Source organism: Dendropsophus ebraccatus, chromosome 13 (genome assembly GCF_027789765.1).
Source record: "Dendropsophus ebraccatus isolate aDenEbr1 chromosome 13, aDenEbr1.pat, whole genome shotgun sequence".
NCBI classification, from domain to species: Eukaryota; Metazoa; Chordata; class Amphibia; order Anura; family Hylidae; genus Dendropsophus; species Dendropsophus ebraccatus.
In genome coordinates this window covers 30,613,925-30,633,038 of record NC_091466.1, presented here as the reverse complement: position 1 = coordinate 30,633,038, position 19,114 = coordinate 30,613,925, and the positions used below count along the sequence as shown (strand labels likewise).

Sequence of the window (19,114 nt, the reverse complement as noted above, 5' to 3'; positions counted from 1 at the left end):
GGGTTCTACATTATCTAAATTCTGTCCCTTATTCCTATTTCAGGGGTCACGTTGATCCAGGGATTATTCTGATTGCCATTATGGAGTAGGGAAGGAATTTTTCTCCTGTGATGAGGCTACTGTCGTCTGCCTCATGAGGGGTTTTTGCCTTCCTCTGGATCAACACAGGTTGAGTTTGATGGACACCTGTAATTTTCAACCTTATAAACTAATAATTGGCCTAACACCCCCAAATAAATTAGAATTGTCCCTTTTCCCCAGCTAAATAGGTATGGCCGCCATTCCCATTAGAGGATGCCATGATGCAATTACAAAGCCTCTGTGCGGCCAGGACAGTAGAAACCCCCCACAAGTGACCCCATTCTGGAAACTACACCCCATAAGGAATCTAACAAGTGGGGCAGCGGGTATATGGCCCCCTGGTGACGGCCACATTTGGGACGTGAAAATGAAAAAAATGGTATTTTTTATTTTCACGGCACATGTTCTACACATGTGCCCATCACTAGTGGGGTCCATATGCTCACTGCACCCCTTGTTAGATTCCTTATGGGGTGTAGTTTCCAGAATTGGGTCACTTGTCGGGGGTTTCTACTGTTCTGGCAGCACAGGAGCTTTGTAATTGCGACATGGCCTCCATCCCCCATTCCAGCCTCTAAATGGCGCTCTGTCCTTTTGGTGACTTGCCCTGTGCCCATATGGCAAATTATGTCCACATGTGGGGTATTTTCGTACTCAGGGGAAACTACCCTACATGTTTTGTGTTCATTTTCTTTTTTAACCCCTTGTGGAAATGGAAAAAAATCAAGGCTAGACCAACATTTAGTGTAATTTTTTTTTAATTTTTACTCTAAATCATTGATCTTGTCTTGATTTTTTCATTTTCACAAGGGGTTAAAAGATAAAAAAAAAACACAATGTGTAGAGCAATTTCCCCTGAGTACGGAAATACCCCACATGTGGACATAAAGCGCAGGGTAAGCCTCCAAAGGGAAGGTGCGCCATTTGGTTTTTGAAGGCTGGATTTGGATGGAATGGATTTCGAGGGGCCATGTTGCATTCAAAAGGCCCCTGTGATGCCAAGACAGTTAAACCCCCCACAAGTGACCCCATTATGGAAACTACACCCCTCAGGGAATGTAACAAGGGGTGTAGTCAGCATATGGACCCCACTGGTGACGGGCACAAATGTGAAACAATGTGGCGTGAAAATGAAATATTAAATTTTTTACACTATAATGTTGGTCTAGCCTTGAATTTATCATTTTCACAAGGGGTTAAAAGAGAAAAAAAAAAAACACAAAATGTGTAGAGCAATTTCCCCCGAGTCCGTAAATACCCCACATCTGGACATAAAGCGCCATGTGGGTGCAGGGCAAGCCTCCGAAGGGAAGGAGCGCCATTTGGATTTTAGAGGTTGGATTTGGCTAGAATGGATGATGAACGCCATGTCGCATTTACAGAGCCCTTGTGCTGCCAAAACACTGTAAACCCCCCACAAGTGACCCCATTCTGGAAACTACACCCCTCAAGGAATCTAACAAGGGGTGCAGTGAGGATATGGACCCCTGGATGACGGGCACATTTGTGCCATGAAAATGAAAAAGAAAATTTTCACTTTCACGTCACATTTTTCCACATTTGTGCCCGTCACCAGTGGGGTCCATATGCTCACTGCACCCCTTGTTAGATTCCTTGAGGGGTGTAGTTTCCAGAATGGGGTCACTTGTGGGGGGTTTCCAGTGTCTTGGCAGCACGAGGGCTCTGTAAATGCGACATGGCCCTTGAAATCCATTCCAGTGAAATCCAGCTTCCAAAAGCCAATTGGCGCTCCTTCCCTTTGGAGGCTCGTCCTGCGCCCGCTTGGCACTTTATGTCCACATGTGGGGTATTTCCGTACTCGGGAGAAACTGCGCTACATGTTTTGTGTTTTTTTTTTTCCTTTTATCCCTTTGTGAAAATGAAAAATTGAAGGCTAGAACAACATTTTAGTGTAAAAAATACTTTAGTCTTTTTTCAAGCCATATTGTTTGGAAAATCTGTGAAGCACCTGTGGGGTCCAGATGCTCACCGCACCCCTTGTTACATTCCTTGAGGGGTGTAGTTTTCTAAATGGTGTCCCTTTAGAGGTGTTTTTTAGGTTTTCGCACCCCAGAGCCTCTGCCAACCTGAAGTGGTACAGTCAAAAATGACCAAAAATAACGGAGCCATTGAAATTCACTAGGCGCTCCCTTATATCTGAGGCTTGTGGTTGCGTCAAATAGCGCAATAGGGCCACATATGGGGTATTTCTATAAACTGCAGAAACGGGGCAATCAATATTGGGGTGCATTTCTCTGGTAATAGGTTTATAATTATGAAAAATATTGGATTACAATAAAATCTCTGCACAGAAAATTAAAATTTTCAAATTTCTTACACACTTAGCTTTTATTTCTGTGACTCCCCTAAAGGGTTAAAAAACTTTCTGGATGTGCTTTTGCAGAGTTTAGGGGGTGCAGTTTCTGAAATGGGGTGCTTCGTGAGGCTAACACACAGTCCCCTCAAATACACTTTAAACCTGAACAGTTCCCTAAAAATATCTGATTTTGAAATTTTACTGAAAATTTGGAAATTTGCTGCTAATGTTTTAAGCTTCCTATTGTCTAAAAATAATGAAATATAGTTTAATAAATGCCGCCAACATAAAGTAGACATGTTGCTAATGCTATTTAATATATAATTTATGTGGTATAACCATTTTCTGTATAAGCAGAAAAGTTTTAAAGTTGGAAAAATGCATTTTTTCACAATTTTTCACGCTATTTTGGGTTTTTTCATAAAGATTCGTTATAAGTATCGACTCCAATTTACAAGAAATGTGAAGTACAATATGTCACGAGAAAACAATCTCAGAATCAGCCGGATAGGTAAAAGCATCCCGAAGTTATTAATGAATAAAGTGACACTGGTCAAATTCATAAAATTTGCTCCGGTCCTTAAGGCCATTTCAGGCCCGGTCCTTAAGGGGTTAAAGAGTCACTGTCGTATTTTTTTTTTTTTTTTTTTTTGCAGAAATCAATAGTCCAGGCGATTTTAAGAAACTTTGTAATTGGGTTTATTAGCCAAATATGCCATTATCTGCATGTAAAAAGCCTTTTCCCAGGTCCCCCCCTCCTTCCTCTTTTCCATCCACTGCAAAAAATCTGAAAATTGTGACTTGTTGCATGAGTCACACTCTGTCTGCTCTAGGGAGAGGGGAGGGGGGAGGAGGAAGGAGGGAGTTAGCCGACAGCAGAAAGCAGATAACAGAGGATTACAGGCACAGACCTGGGTGACAGCTGTAATTAGAGCTCAGAGAGGTCAGTGGGGACTGTCCCAGGAGATAACGGTGAGGTATTTGTAGATTAACTCTTTGTTGTCCTGTTTTGGTCTTTTCTTTAGCTCTCTCCATAGAACAATGAAGACAGGGGGGAGAGCTTCAAACTGCTTTTTCATGATAAAAATGCATTTTTGGCTAATAAACCTAATTACAAAGTTTCTTAAAATCGCCTGGACTATTGATTTCTGCAAAAAAAAAATAAAAAAATTTCACGACAGTGACACTTTAACACCTCTTGGGGACATATGACGTACGGGTACGTCATATGTCCCTAGGAGGTTAAACCAAGTCACAATTTTCAAAAACTATGAGCTCTTAAACCAGGTTACACTTAAACCAAGGTACCACTGTATAAGATGACCAAGCTGCAAGACCACAAGGCGCCCTATTATGTAAATGATGTTTTTTCTTCGTGATGGTTCACAGGTTAAATGGTCTAAGACCTAGGCTGTTCTAAATTCATGATGCTGTCCAGAACTGTTTCTGTTGCTTTTTTTTGCCCTTTGCATTTTTGTGTGCTTTCAGGAGTGGCACTTTTGAGACAAACAGAAGAAATTCCACTGAACTGTATGGGAAAGAAAAAACAGTTGATAGGAAAACAAATACACCAAACTCTCAACATGCTGCATTTTGGATAAACTGCCACAGAGCCATAAAAATGCCAGAGAGGAGGAAAAAAACGGCACAGAAATTTTTTTTTCAAAAAGTACTAATGACTTCCAACATCTGTCAGTGGGTGTTTTGCTGAAATAAACTGGAATGGAAAAAAATTGCATTTTTTTTGGGGGGGGGGGGGGGGGGGGGGGGCAATCTTGCAAAAATGTAAGGCTCTGTAAAACCAGCCTTAAAACGCTTATTTCTTGGTACTGGAGTACAATAAGAGTGGCATCTATGGATTCAAGGTAAGCAGCCCTACTGTATACTGCCTTTAGTTTAGGCATTAAAAAGCTACTGATAGGCCTGCTTTAAGGAACATGAGTACTCAGCTTTATTGTACTGCACTTTCCAAGATTTCTGCAGTTCACCCTACCGTTCTCTAAGCTTTCCTCCTCCAGCTAATATATGCTATAGCCTCAACTGGTCTTTAAAAATGCAGAGCTAGCGTGTCTTTAAGTGGTAGGATGCAACAAAGAATGTCTAGCAGTCATAAGACTACTGGACAAGACACCAAGTCAGGGACACTGAGTGGAAGACCAGTGGTGTATGCAGCAAACCTAACAGCCAAATGAGGTAAGGAAACATTGTGTTCTTTAAACTACTTAAAATCCCAAACAGACTTCTAGATCCGTCACCTTGAAGCATTGTCATACAGGTTGTCCACATTGGCCACCTCTTCTTCTTTCTTCTTCACCAGCGACTCCAGTTCCAGCAGCTGGGCTTTCTTCTGTTTCACAATCTCATTCTTTTCCACCTCTTTGTCTATGAATTCACGTAGCTCCTTCATAGATATGCCCAGTTCCTCCACGACCATATTCTCCAGTTCTGCCATCTCTGGGTCATCCATGGCTACAATAAAGAGGGAAAAACAAGTGATAAATACTGGAGACTAAACAAATTTACGATAAAGCATCAAGCAATATCAATATGTAAGACCATGTTGGCAAAGCATGATGTGGACTGCCCATATACTAGATAGTGTCAGTGCATCGGGCAGGTTTTGGGGTGCGGCTGAAAAAGCCAAAGCCAGGTCTCAGTCACATAGAGAGAAAATTGCCAATGGCAGATGGTACTGTTCTTTTTTTTTTAATCCACTCTTGCCTTTAGCTTTAAAGTTAGCTTCACACACAATGAAATAAAAGCTAAAAACATCCATAATTTTGGGTGAAAGTAAAACAATGTGTGAACAGATGAAAGAAAAAAAATATTGAGCATGTTATTTGTACGGTCATTATGAATTACAGTCGTTCTTCTATACGGTGTGTGCATTACTGGCCACTTTTCCATTGACTTTAATGAAGCGAATTATTATTTTGAAAATATGCCCATATTTATACCTTACAATTACATCTGCATTTTTCCTTTATTTTGTGGTGTGTGAACCTGTCTTAACCTGTCAGCTTCAATTCAGGCTCCAAACTGCTGACACTGTTATATAGCTGTTAGGTCAAGGAGACACATGGTATCGTTCATATATCTGTGCTTCCAGACCGTAGAATAAAGTTTTTATTCTCCTGTGCAAAGTGTCAAAGAGGTGTTTCCAAGCTATGGAAACTTTCATTTAACAGTGGCCGTAGCTGCAGGTTCATGACAACAGTCGTTATTTAAAGAAATTGCCGACCACAATCATCTCAATGGAATCCCAGATGGAGTGTATACATTCTGGCCATTATTCCTTACGGATGCAGAAAAGCTGACAAACTTTGAAGAGGCAAAACCTGGCACACTGAGCTACAAGTGTGCCAGGCTCTGCCTCTTCAAAGATGGAGAAAGTGAATCAGCAGCTGCAGCCAGGACACTGCTGCAGCCACTGATTGGCTGGGATGGCGACGCTCAGGCATCATTTCAGCCAATCAGCAGCTGAAGCAAAGTCCCTGCTCGACCACTGATGACATGAAGGGTACAAACCCACTTGACATATTTGCTGCGTGAATCAGTCTTAAAAATAAGCAGGCAAAACGCAGGTTGGCTTTATACAATTGTTCTGCGTTAAAATACGCAATTGCGTATTTTTGAAGCGTGAAGCTACATGCGTTTTTCGCACAGGTTGTTAACAACTGATGCTTTGCTAACAACAAGCTTCACGCTTCGAAAATACGCGATTGCGTATTTTAACGCAGAACAATTGTATAAAGCCAACCTGCGTTTTGCCTGCTTATTTTTAAGACTGATTCACGCAGCAAATACGTCAAGTGGGTTTGTACCCGAAGACTGGGAGAAGATCAGAGTGTAAGTTAACCCTTCCCCCCCCCCTTACCGAAACGAAGCACATGGGCTTCATTTAATCCTCTGGGGACCAGACAGTGGCGTTTTTCTCATAGAAAAGTGCCACATGCATAGGTTATGGCGTTTTTTAGTGGAGCAGAAGACTTCCATTAAAGGGAACCAATCACTTAAAAAACGCATGTAAAGCTATGGGAATGTGCTGTAGCAGCACCCAGCACACTTCCCAAACATGCTTTTATACCCCCTGTCCCTGCAATGTACAAGCCAAAAACGTACTTTATAAACTCTGCGCCCTGTATGTAAATTACCCCCAAGTAGTCCTCTGGGCGGGGAGCTGCGGGCAAGTATTCACGGTCCCTGGACGTTCTGCAGTGCTATTCACGCCCCTCTGGGCGTGATTAGCCTGCATAATTGTGGCGGCATCATCGGAGGCGCGCTGTCTCTAACGTCAGCAAGCCTACGTTCTTGCTGTGCCGCTCATGCGCAGTACAGCGGGTCCGGTCTGCGCCGTACTGCGCACGTGCAGAAAGCCTCAAACTCATTGCTGGAGATCCGGCAATGAGTTCAAGGCTATTTTGCACCTGCGCAGTACGGCGCAGACCGGACCCACTGTACTGCGCATGAGCGGCACAGCAAGAACGTAGGCGTGCTGACGTTAGAGACAGCACGCCTCCGATGACGCCGCCACAATTATGCAGGCTAATCACGCCCAGAGGGGCGTGAATAGCACTGCAGAACGTCCATGGACCGTGACTACTTGCCCGCAGCTCCCCGCCCAGAGGACTACTTGGGGGTAATTTACATACAGGGCGCAGAGTTTATAAAGTACGTTTTTGGCTTGTACATTGCAGGGACGAGGGGTATAAAAGCATGTTTGGGAAGTGTGCTGGGTGCTGCTACAGCACATTCCCATAGCTTTACATGCGTTTTTTAAGTGATTGGTTCCCTTTAAAGTCTTCAGGAAAAAAAAAAAAAACACCACAGTTTGCCGAAAAAATACCAACCTCTCAGCATGCTGCGTTTTGCAAAAACTGCCACAGAGCTACGAAAACACTAGTGAGGACAGAAAAACGCCAAACAAAAAAAAACGGCACGTGTGCAAGGGAAATCGTAAACTTCCAGCTAACATCTGGCTGCTAAAAAAAAAAACACCATGGGATTTTTACTTAAAAAAAAAAAGAGGCAATGTGAAGGCAGCCTAAAGGTGTAAAGAAATGTGCACCACAACCCCCAGCATTCTGCGCTAGTGTGGAGCGTGGACAGGGTCGGCCATTGCCTAGTCTTTATCACTACAGAGCTGCATGACTGCCACAGGCCCACGTCTTCTAGCAGCTGCAGTAATATGATGCGGCTCTTGGCTGGCTGCTTTGCTTCCCCGACTCCTCCTCATCCCTGCTCCCCATCCCCCACCCCGTGCACTCCCTCGCCTGCATTATGTTAGCCGTCAACTGAAATCCTGCAAAGCAGCAAGGACATGATGTTAGGCCCTATTCACACATCAGTAATCCTGTCTATAATTACAGACCCACAACTATGGATAGGATTCTGATGTTTATCCCTCCCTGGCAACATTTGCACGGACCCATTGATTAAAGGAGAAGTCCGGCCAAAATAAATTTTTGATATGTTATTACTTACGGAAAGTTATACAAATTTCTAATGTACATTAATTATGGGAAATGCACATATAGGGCTATTTCCCTTAAAATGGGTGGAGCCGAAAGTACAGGTACAGTATTATGGCTTGCAGATATCTTTTGCCAATTTTTGGCATATACGGATTTGTAGAAGGGTCCATTCAAATCAATGGGAACTTTACTGTCCGCAATTAGAGATCCGTATACTGATGTGTGAAAGGAGCCTCCTAAAACCACACAATACCATTAGGACGAGTGGTGGGGGAGGGGGAATTATTTCATTTCCCCACACACAATGGAGTTTTTGTAGCCTAGTCAGAAAACACACCCTGCCTAAAGGCCCTATTCCGCCAACAGATCTGACGACAGATTATCTGCCAAAGATTTGAAGCCAAACCGAGGAACAGACTATAGGGTATATTCACACGATTCTCGCTGCGAGCCCGGCAGGTCCTGGCAGTTCCCATACACTACATACTTGCTGCGGTCTAAACGACCGCAGCGAGTATGTAATTCTGCCGCCCTTAACCCCTTCTGCTCCCGGCCGGCTCCAGCGCTGTAAGCATACATTACCTCTCCTCGCTGCACGGGTCCGGCGTCCTGCTCTCCTGTCCGGCCAATCAGTGGCTGCGGCTGGGCAACACACTAATTGGCTGGACGGGAGAGCAGGACGCCGGACCCGTGCAGCAAGGACAGGTAAAGTATGCTTACAGCGGGGAGCCGGCCGGGAGCAGAAGGGGTTAAGGGCGGCAGAATTACATACTCGCTGCGGTCGTTTAGACCGCAGCAAGTATGTAGTGTATGGGAACTGCCAGGACCTGCCGGGCTCGCAGCGAGAATCTCGCTGCGAGCCCGTTCGTGTGAATATACCCTTAAACAGAGATCAGGTTAAAAAGGAAAGACTGGATTTCTCCTCTTTTCAAATTCACTCCTGGGTTTGGCTTCAAATCTTTGGCAGATAATCTGTTGTCAGATCTGTTGGTGGAATAGGGCCTTTAGGGTACAAACACACACAGCAGATACGCAGCAAATTTGATACTGTGTTCAGTTATTTAGATCTAATCTGCTGCATATCTGCTGCGTATTGCAGCAGGAAATACGCAGCGTATAAGCAGTGTGTGTTTGTACCTTAAGGGTACTATTACACGGAACGATAATCGGCCGAATTGGCCCGATTCGGCCGATTATCGCTCCGTGTAATAAATGCAACGATCAGCCGATGACAACGATCATCGGCTGATCGTTGATATAGGTTAGACCCTATTTTCATCGGGCGCCGACCGCGCACCGATGCGTGTAATAGCGGTGCGTGGACGGCGACTAACGATATACATTACCAATCCACGTTCCAGGGCTGCTCCTGCCGTCTGCTTTTCCCGGGGTCCCGTGCGCGCTCTAGCTTCACAGAGGCCTGTCAGCTGATAGGCCGCTCAGCCAATCACAGGCCGCGGCGGTCCCGGCCTGTGATTGGCTGAGCGGCCGGTGTGAAGCTAGAGCGCGCACGGGACCCGGGTGAAGCGGACGGCAGGAGCAGCCCTGGAACGTGGATGGGTAATGTATGCCAGTTTAGCAAGGGCTGCAAGGACATCGGTAACGATGTCCTTGCAGCTCTTGTCAAACGATTATCGGGCCATGTAATAGGCCCAGTAAACGAGCAACGATCTAGCAGATCGCTGCTCGTTTACAGGTATTATCGGGCCCTGCTCGGCCCGTGTAATACCACCCTAAGGGTGCGTTCACACCTACAGGATCTGCAGCAGATCTGCAGCAGATTTGATGCTGTGTTCAGTTATTTAAATAAAATCTGCTGCAGATCCTGTAGGTGTGAACGCACCATAAGGGTACAAATACACGCAGCAGATTTGATATCAGTTATCAAATTCAGTTCAGTTATCACAGCAGTAAATATGCAGCAGTAAATACGCAGCGTATATGCCGTGTGCGTTTGTACCCTAATGGTGCGTTTACACAGGCAGATTTATCTGACAGATTTTGGAAGCCAAAGCCAGGAATGGATTTGAAAAGAAGAGAAATCTCAGTCTTTCCTTTATGACCCGTTCCGTGTTTATGGTCTGTTCCTGCCTTTGGCTTAAAAAAATCTGTCAGATAAATCTTCCTGTGTAAACGCACCATTAGAAATGCTATGTATCTTCACGCAGTCACACAACATAACTGTACAACATACATACAAATATGACTGTATCAAAGTAGGAACACTTTGGAGAAAATCTCAACTAAGGAATAAAAAAAAAAAAATGATGACACTGTCATATACAATTCCTTAGGTTCAGATCACAGCAGTGTTAAATGCTCTACGATAAGAGCATGCTTAATAATTCTTATCTTTATAGTCACCCATTGTTGGAGGTACCCATACATTGGAAAAGTATTCCAGTGAGAGAAAATATCTTATCATGGAGTGGGGATACTGGAAAAACACTGCTCCCTACTTCTAGGTTTACCCAGCATAAAATGCCTGCTCAGACAATCCCTGGCTGTGGTGGGTCACCAGTGGGACCTGTGACAGATCTAACTGTATGGAAAGGCACCTAGCGGCATAAGCCGGCTGCCTAGCGACATCTACCAGGCAGACAACAGATAGGGACCTGGAGCCCTGACCGCAATACAACCGCCAGCAAGGATCACCTGCATCACCCCATTAAGTGAGTAATAAGAATGGGACCTTTGTGCAAACAGAAAAGGTTGAACTATTAAATTATTTTTTTTACATGTCCCAGATAGGAAGGCGTTCACATAAAAATATGCATAAATACATGTGTGCTGGAAATGGCATCATTCGTTGATTAATTAAGGCCATCAATATAAATGGGACCTCAGCAGTAGACATTGGCATCCCTTTTTCCATATGATTCTGTCATATCTGGATGATATAGTGAAACATACAGTAAAATATGATTGGGAAAATTGCTGGTTTATTTGATGATTAAAAAAGTGATTGGAAGATTGATTTGTTTTTTTGTAGGAAAGGGTTAAAAAGCCCAATACAACCAGTGCTCTTTCGCCATTAGTCGTGGTCAGTCTTTTGGCTAACTGATATTTATAGGAATAAGTGAAACCACAAAAATATATAGATCAGGCAGTGTTCACACTAACAATCATTTTCTGTCCAACTAAACAGACATCAGTGACACAAAGGGCTCCTATAAATCCACAAATCATCTGAGCTGCCCTGAGCGGGCAGGAATCTCAGCTACAGTTCACATGCATGTATAAATGGATTTTTTGTTTTGGCTGAACTTCTCATTTAGTAAGAGTCTCTACTGAGGTAAAGTCACATGACAGCCATCATTTAGTTGTGGATTCTGCTGCGCATCCCCAGCATTCTAGGGGGGAAAAAAATTACTCAAGATTTTTTTTTTTTTTCTACTGTGGATTTGATGAGATCAAAAGGGAACCCCCGAAAATACTGCAGAGTTATGATTGTCTGCTCAGGCTGTCAGACTGGATGGAATTGTGATGGGATGTGTAATGGGGGCCCTCACTGTAAGGCAGGGAAAGCCCTAAAAACCACAGTCTGGTAATAGGAGGGAATCGCTATTGATGTATAAGTTTTTGTTTTTGTTTTTTTTCTTTTTTTACAAAAATGTTTTGCAGAATTTATTTTAAGTGAAACTATGGGCAAGTTAGATGAATCTAACCTGCTGATAGCTCCCTATTGTTTTCTCTCCCATAGCGCTTATCCACCCAAGGCCAGCCCTAATGATAACCAATGGAGTGGGCCAGCCGACTGTGATACGGGGGATCACAGACGTGGAATGCATGTACCGGAGTCCCCCCGCGCCGGACAGCATCTGTAATTAGATGCTGGGAGCGGGGGAGACTGTATTCATAAGCGCCAAGCTGTACTGAATCAGCCGCGCGGTGCTGTTACTACAGCGCGGCGCTTATGAATACAGTCTCCCCCGCTCCTAGCATCTAATTACAGATGCTGTCCGGGCGCGGGGGGACTCCGGTACATACATTCCACGTCCGTGATCCGTCAGGATCACGGAACGTGGGAATGCAGCCTAAGGGTATGTTCACACTGAGTAATACAGGTGGTAATCCCGCCTGTCTCAGTGTGTTGATGAGATGGCTTGCACGCCTCCTCTGCTCAAAGAATTGACATAGAGCTCTGCCGCGGAACCCCACTTGTATTCCTATTGTGAACGTACCCTAATGGTCTTACCAGAAGGAGGAGTAAACGACTAAGAGTACAGGAAAGGTGCTGAGGATGAAGGTAAGACTGCACTCAAATGTTCATAGATTTTGCGGACCTGTCATGGATTGTCTCCCAGCCCGGCAGAATGTATCAACATCATGCCGGCAGCGGGGAAGCGCTTCAAATCGCTGCGGCATTCCTGCAGACATTAACCACCCATAGGTCCGGAAAAACTACAGATGTGTGAATGTAGCCTTAGACTCATACCTTCATCCTCAGCATCTCCTGCGCAATAGGGACATAGCAGGTTAGATTTGTCTAACCTGCTGATTGTTCCTCTTAAGGGTGCGTTCACACCTACAGGATCCGCAGCAGATCTGCAGCAGATCCGCAGCAGATTTGATGGTGCAGATTTGATGCGGTGTTCAGTTATTTAAATGAAATCTGCCGCGGATCCGGTAAGTGTGAACGTACCCTTAAGGTAGATTCACACGGACAGATCCGCAGCGGATTTTGAGCTGCAAATTCACAGTGAAATCCGCTGCGGATCCTATGCCTATTACTTTCATTGAGGATACATACTCTCAGCAGGATTTACATCCCCCTGTTAGTATGTATGTGACAGCTCCATTAACCCCCCACTGGCCAGAGCATACTTTACCTCCTCTATGCTCCAGCAGCTCTATGTGCTATACACACTGCATCTAGTATATAGAGCTCAGTGTGACCACTGTCCTATACACACTGCATCTAGTATATAGAGCTCAGTGTGACCACTGTCCTATATATACACACTGCATCTAGTATATAGAGCTCAGTGTGACCACTGTCCTATATATACACACTGCATCTAGTATATAGAGCTCAGTGTGACCACTGTCCTATACACACTGCATCTAGTATCTAGAGCTCAGTGTGACCACTGTCCTATACACACTGCATCTAGTATATAGAGCTCAGTGTGACCACTGTCCTATATACACTGCATCTAGTATATAGAGCTCAGTGTGACCACTGTCCTATACACACTGCATCTAGTATATAGAGCTCAGTGTGACCACTGTCCTATACACACTGCATCTAGTATATAGAGCTCAGTGTGACCACTGTCCTATACACACTGCATCTAGTATATAGAGCTCAGTGTGACCACTGTCCTATACACACTGCATCTAGTATATAGAGCTCAGTGTGACCACTGTCCTATATATATATATACACTGCGTCTAGTATATAGAGCTCAGTGTGACCACTGTCCTATACACACTGCATCTAGTATATAGAGCTCAGTGTGACCACTGTCCTATACACACTGCATCTAGTATATAGAGCTCAGTGTGACCACTGTCCTATACACACTGCATCTAGTATATAGAGCTCAGTGTGACCACTGTCCTATATATATATATACACTGCGTCTAGTATATAGAGCTCAGTGTGACCACTGTCCTATACACACTGCATCTAGTATATAGAGCTCAGTGTGACCACTGTCCTATACACACTGCATCTAGTATATAGAGCTCAGTGTGACCACTATCCTATATATATACACTGCATCTAGTATATAGAGCTCAGTGTGACCACTGTCCTATATATATACACTGCATCTAGTATATAGAGCTCAGTGTGACCACTGTCCTATACACACTGCATCTAGTATATAGAGCTCAGTGTGACCACTGTCCTATACACACTGCATCTAGTATATAGAGCTCAGTGTGACCACTGTCCTATATATACACTGCATCTAGTATATAGAGCTCAGTGTGACCACTGTCCTATACACACTGCATCTAGTATATAGAGCTCAGTGTGACCACTGTCCTATATATATATATAAATACACTGCATCTAGTATATAGAGCTCAGTGTGACCACTGTCCTATACACACTGCATCTAGTATATAGAGCTCAGTGTGACCACTGTCCTATATATACACACTGCATCTAGTATATAGAGCTCAGTGTGACCACTGTCCTATATATATATACACTGCATCTAGTATATAGAGCTCAGTGTGACCACTGTCCTATACACACTGCATCTAGTATATAGAGCTCAGTGTGACCACTGTCCTATACACACTGCATCTAGTATATAGAGCTCAGTGTGAACACTGTCCTATACACACTGCATCTAGTATATAGAGCTCAGTGTGACCACTGTCCTATACACACTGCATCTAGTATATAGAGCTCAGTGTGACCACTGTCCTATACACACGGCATCTAGTATATAGAGCTCAGTGTGACCACTGTCCTATATATATATATAAATACACTGCATCTAGTATATAGAGCTCAGTGTGACCACTGTCCTATACACACTGCATCTAGTATATAGAGCTCAGTGTGACCACTGTCCTATATATACACACTGCATCTAGTATATAGAGCTCAGTGTGACCACTGTCCTATACACACTGCATCTAGTATATAGAGCTCAGTGTGACCACTGTCCTATACACACTGCATCTAGTATATAGAGCTCAGTGTGACCACTGTCCTATACACACTGCATCTAGTATATAGAGCTCAGTGTGACCACTGTCCTATACACACTGCATCTAGTATATAGAGCTCAGTGTGACCACTGTCCAATATATACACTGCATCTAGTATACAGAGCTCAGTGTGACCACTGTCCTATATACACACTGCATCTAGTATATAGAGCTCAGTGTGACCACTGTCCTATACAGACTGCATCCAGTATATAGAGCTCAGTGTGACCACTGTCCTATACACACTGCATCTAGTATATAGAGCTCAGTGTGACCACTGTCCTATATATATACACTGCATCTAGTATATAGAGCTCAGTGTGACCACTGTCCAATATATACACTGCATCTAGTATACAGAGCTCAGTGTGACCACTGTCCTATATATATATATACACTGCATCTAGTATATAGAGCCCCACATCACACCTGACACTGATAGAACTCCAGGACAGAACAATGGATTCCTGGTACAGTTCCCCCCCATATTCTGCGCCCTTCATCCAGTGACCACACAAGCCCCCCGTGTCCAGCCGCGGTAACGTGTGACCCTCTGACTATAACCGGTGAGAACACACACCGCCCGGAAGCCGCAGCTGTCCGCACATCACCGGCTGCATAACGGGCACGTGTGTCTGCATTGTGTGCGCGATCAGTACTACGAGCGGACACCATACCGGCTCCTGCACTGTGGGGCTCAGCCTCTCTCTTCCGTTTCCCGGTGCCGTTCCCGTCAAGATACTGCTTCTCCTATCTCCGGTTGCCGGGGTGACGGGCCGGAAGTCGCCTTCCGGAACCGAACCTTCTCACAGGCTAATGAGGGAAGTGACGTCACTGTGCCGCGCGAACACAGGGAGAAGGCGGGGACTAGAGATGTGGGAGGAGCGAAACGGGAGAGAAGTCCGCGCTTTTTAACACGAGGGAGGGGTTACTTGGAAGGGGGCGTGGTAATTGGCTGGATGGCATTACCAAGACTAGGAAGGGGCGGTGGCTTTTGTGGGATTGACAAGCGAGCCCCGCCCTCATTCTGCCTGTGAGTGGTGAACAGGACTGCTGTTTTGTAGGGCAAATGTTTTGTTTCTCTTGTCCTTATAAATAAAGTTTGTAAAACAGAAGTCAGCGTTTGACACATGTTTTAATGCGCGTTCACATCCTCGATTTTCCACCTGCGATTATTGAATATAGATAAATCTCGTCAAACCTAGTCCTGACCTCTAGTTGCATTTAAACCGTAAATGTGTGAACACAACTGCATTGTCTATGGGTATTAACCCTGCTATATAGGCAGTGTGATGTGGGCACTGTATGGTAATATATAGGCAGTGTGATGTGGGCACTGTATGGTAATATATAGGCAGTGTGATGTGGGCACTGTATGGTAATATATAGGCAGTGTGATGTGGGCACTGTATGGTGGTAATATATAGGCAGTGTGATGTGGGCACTGTATGGTGGTAATATATAGGCAGTGTGATGTGGGCACTGTATGGTGGTAATATATAGGCAGTGTGATGCGGGCACTGTATGGTGGTAATATATAGGCAGTATGATGTGGGCACTGTATGGTAATATATAGGCAGTGTGATGTGGGCACTGTATGGTAATATATAGGCAGTATGATGTGGGCACTGTATGGTGGTAATATATAGGCAGTATGATGTGGGCACTGTATGGTAATATATAGGCAGTGTGATGTGGGCACTGTATGGTAATATATAGGCAGTGTGATGCGGGCACTGTATGGTAATATAAAGGCAGTGTGATGTGGGCACTGTATGGTAATATATAGGCAGTATGATGTGGGCACTGTATGGTGGTAATATAGTAGGCAGTGTGATGTGGGCACTGTATGGTGTAATATATAGGCATTGTGTTTGTGGGCACTGTATGGTAATATATAGGCAGTGTGATGCGGGCACTGTATGGTGGTAATATATAGGCAGTATGATGTGGGCACTGTATGGTAATATATAGGCAGTGTGATGTGGGCACTGTATGGTGGTAATATATAGGCAGTGTGATGTGGGCACTGTATGGTAATATATAGGCAGTGTGATGTGGGCACTGTATGGTAATATATAGGCAGTGTGATGTGGGCACTGTATGGTGGTAATATATAGGCAGTGTGATGTGGGCTCTGTTTTGGTAATATATAGGCAGTGTGATGTGGGCACTGTATGGTAATATATAGGCAGTATGATGTGGGCACTGTATGGTAATATATAGGCAGTGTGATGCGGGCACTGTATGGTGGTAATATATAGGCAGTGTGATGTGGGCACTGTATGGTGGTAATATATAGGCAGTGTGATGTGGGCACTGTATGGTAATATATAGGCAGTGTGATGTGGGCACTGTATGGTAATATATAGGCAGTATGATGTGGGCACTGTATGGTAATATATAGGCAGTGTGATGCGGGCACTGTATGGTGGTAATATATAGGCAGTATGATGTGGGCACTGTATGGTAATATATAGGCAGTGTGATGTGGGCACTGTATGGTAATATATAGGCAGTGTGATGTGGGCACTGTATGGTAATATATAGGCAGTTTGATGTGGGCACTGTATGGTGGTAATATATAGGCAGTGTGATGTGGGCACTGTATGGTGGTAATATATATGCAGTGTGATGTGGGCACTGTATGGTAATATATAGGCAGTGTGATGCGGGCACTGTATGGTGGTAATATAAAGGCAGTGTGATGTGGGCACTGTATGGTGGTAATATATAGGCAGTGTGATGCGGGCACTGTATGGTGGTAATATATAGGCAGTGTGATGTGGGCACTGTATGGTGGTAATATATAGGCAGTGTGATGTGGGCACTGTATGGTGGTAATATATAGGCAGTATGATGTGGGCACTGTATGGTGGTAATATATAGGCAGTGTGATGTGGGCACTGTATGGTAATATATAGGCAGTTTGATGTGGGCACTGTATGGTGGTAATATATAGGCATTGTGATGTGGGCACTATATGGTAATATATAGGCAGTGTGACTGTGGGGCAACTGTCATGGTGGTAATATATAGGCAGTGTGATGTGGGCATTATGGTAATATATAGGCAGTGTGATGTGGGCACTGTATGGTAATATATAGGCAGTGTGATGTGGGCACTGTATGGTGGTAATATATAGGCAGTGTGATGTGGGCACTGTATGGTAATATATAGGCAGTGTGATGTGGGCACTGTATGGTGGTAATATATAGGCAGTGTGATGTGGGCACTGTATGGTAATATATAGGCAGTGTGATGTGGGCACTGTATGGTGGTAATATATAGGCAGTGTGATGTAGGCACTGTATGGTAATATATAGGCAGTATGATGTGGGCACTGTATGGTGGTAATATATAGGCAGTGTGATGTGGGCACTGTATGGTAATATATAGGCAGTGTGATGTGGGCACTGTATGGTGGTAATATATAGGCAGTGTGATGTGGGCACTGTATGGTAATATATAGGCAGTGTGATGTGGGCACTGTATGGTGGTAATATATAGGCAGTGTGATGTGGGCCACTGTATGGTAATATATAGGCAGTGTGATGTGGGGCACTGTATGGTGGTAATATATAGGCAGTGTGATGTGGGCACTGTATGGTAATATATAGGCAGTGTGATGTGGGCACTGTATGGTGGTAATATATAGGCAGTATGATGTGGGCACTGTATGGTGGTAATATATAGGCAGTGTGATGTGGGCACTGTATGGTAATATATAGGCAGTTTGATGTGGGCACTGTATGGTGGTAATATATAGGCAGTGTGATGTAGGCACTGTATGGTAATATATAGGCAGTGTGATGTGGGCACTGTATGGTGGTAATATATAGGCAGTGTGATGTGGGCACTGTATGGTAATATATAGGCAGTGTGATGTGGGCACTGTATGGTGGTAATATATAGGCAGTGTGATGTGGGCACTGTATGGTGGTAATATATAGGCAGTGTGATGTGGGCACTGTATGGTAATATATAGGCAGTGTGATGTGGGCACTGTATGGTGGTAATATATAGGCAGTGTGATGTGGGCACTGTATGGTGGTAATATATAGGCAGTGTGATGTGGGCACTGTATGGTAATATATAGGCAGTGTGATGTGGGCACTGTATGGTGGTAATATATAGGCAGTGTGATGTGGGCACTGTATGGTGGTAATATATAGGCAGTGTGATGCGGGCACTGTATGGTGGTAATATATAGGCAGTATGATGTGGGCACTGTATGGTAATATATAGGCAGTGTGATGTGGGCACTGTATGGTAATATATAGGCAGTATGATGTGGGCACTGTATGGTGGTAATATATAGGCAGTATGATGTGGGCACTGTATGGTAATATATAGGCAGTGTGATGTGGGCACTGTATGGTAATATATAGGCAGTGTGATGCGGGCACTGTATGGTAATATATAGGCAGTGTGATGTGGGCACTGTATGGTAATATATAGGCAGTATGATGTGGGCACTGTATGGTGGTAATATATAGGCAGTGTGATGTGGGCACTGTATGGTGTAATATATAGGCATTGTGTTGTGGGCACTGTATGGTAA

General features: G+C 44.3%; 1 protein-coding gene across 1 annotated transcript in view; it reads right to left on the bottom strand.

Moving 5' to 3' along the window:
- SETDB1 (SET domain bifurcated histone lysine methyltransferase 1) overlaps window positions 1-15,390 on the bottom strand; it is a 41,518-nt gene extending 26,128 nt beyond the window's left edge. Inside the window, exons 1-2 of the mRNA XM_069951283.1 lie at window positions 15,228-15,390; window positions 4,654-4,867 (exon numbers count right to left, since the gene is read on the bottom strand). Coding sequence (XP_069807384.1) covers window positions 4,654-4,865 — 212 coding nt within the window. The 5' untranslated portion in view covers window positions 4,866-4,867; window positions 15,228-15,390. The remainder of the gene's footprint in view (window positions 1-4,653; window positions 4,868-15,227) is intronic.
- Between the last annotated feature and the right edge of the window lie 3,724 nt (window positions 15,391-19,114).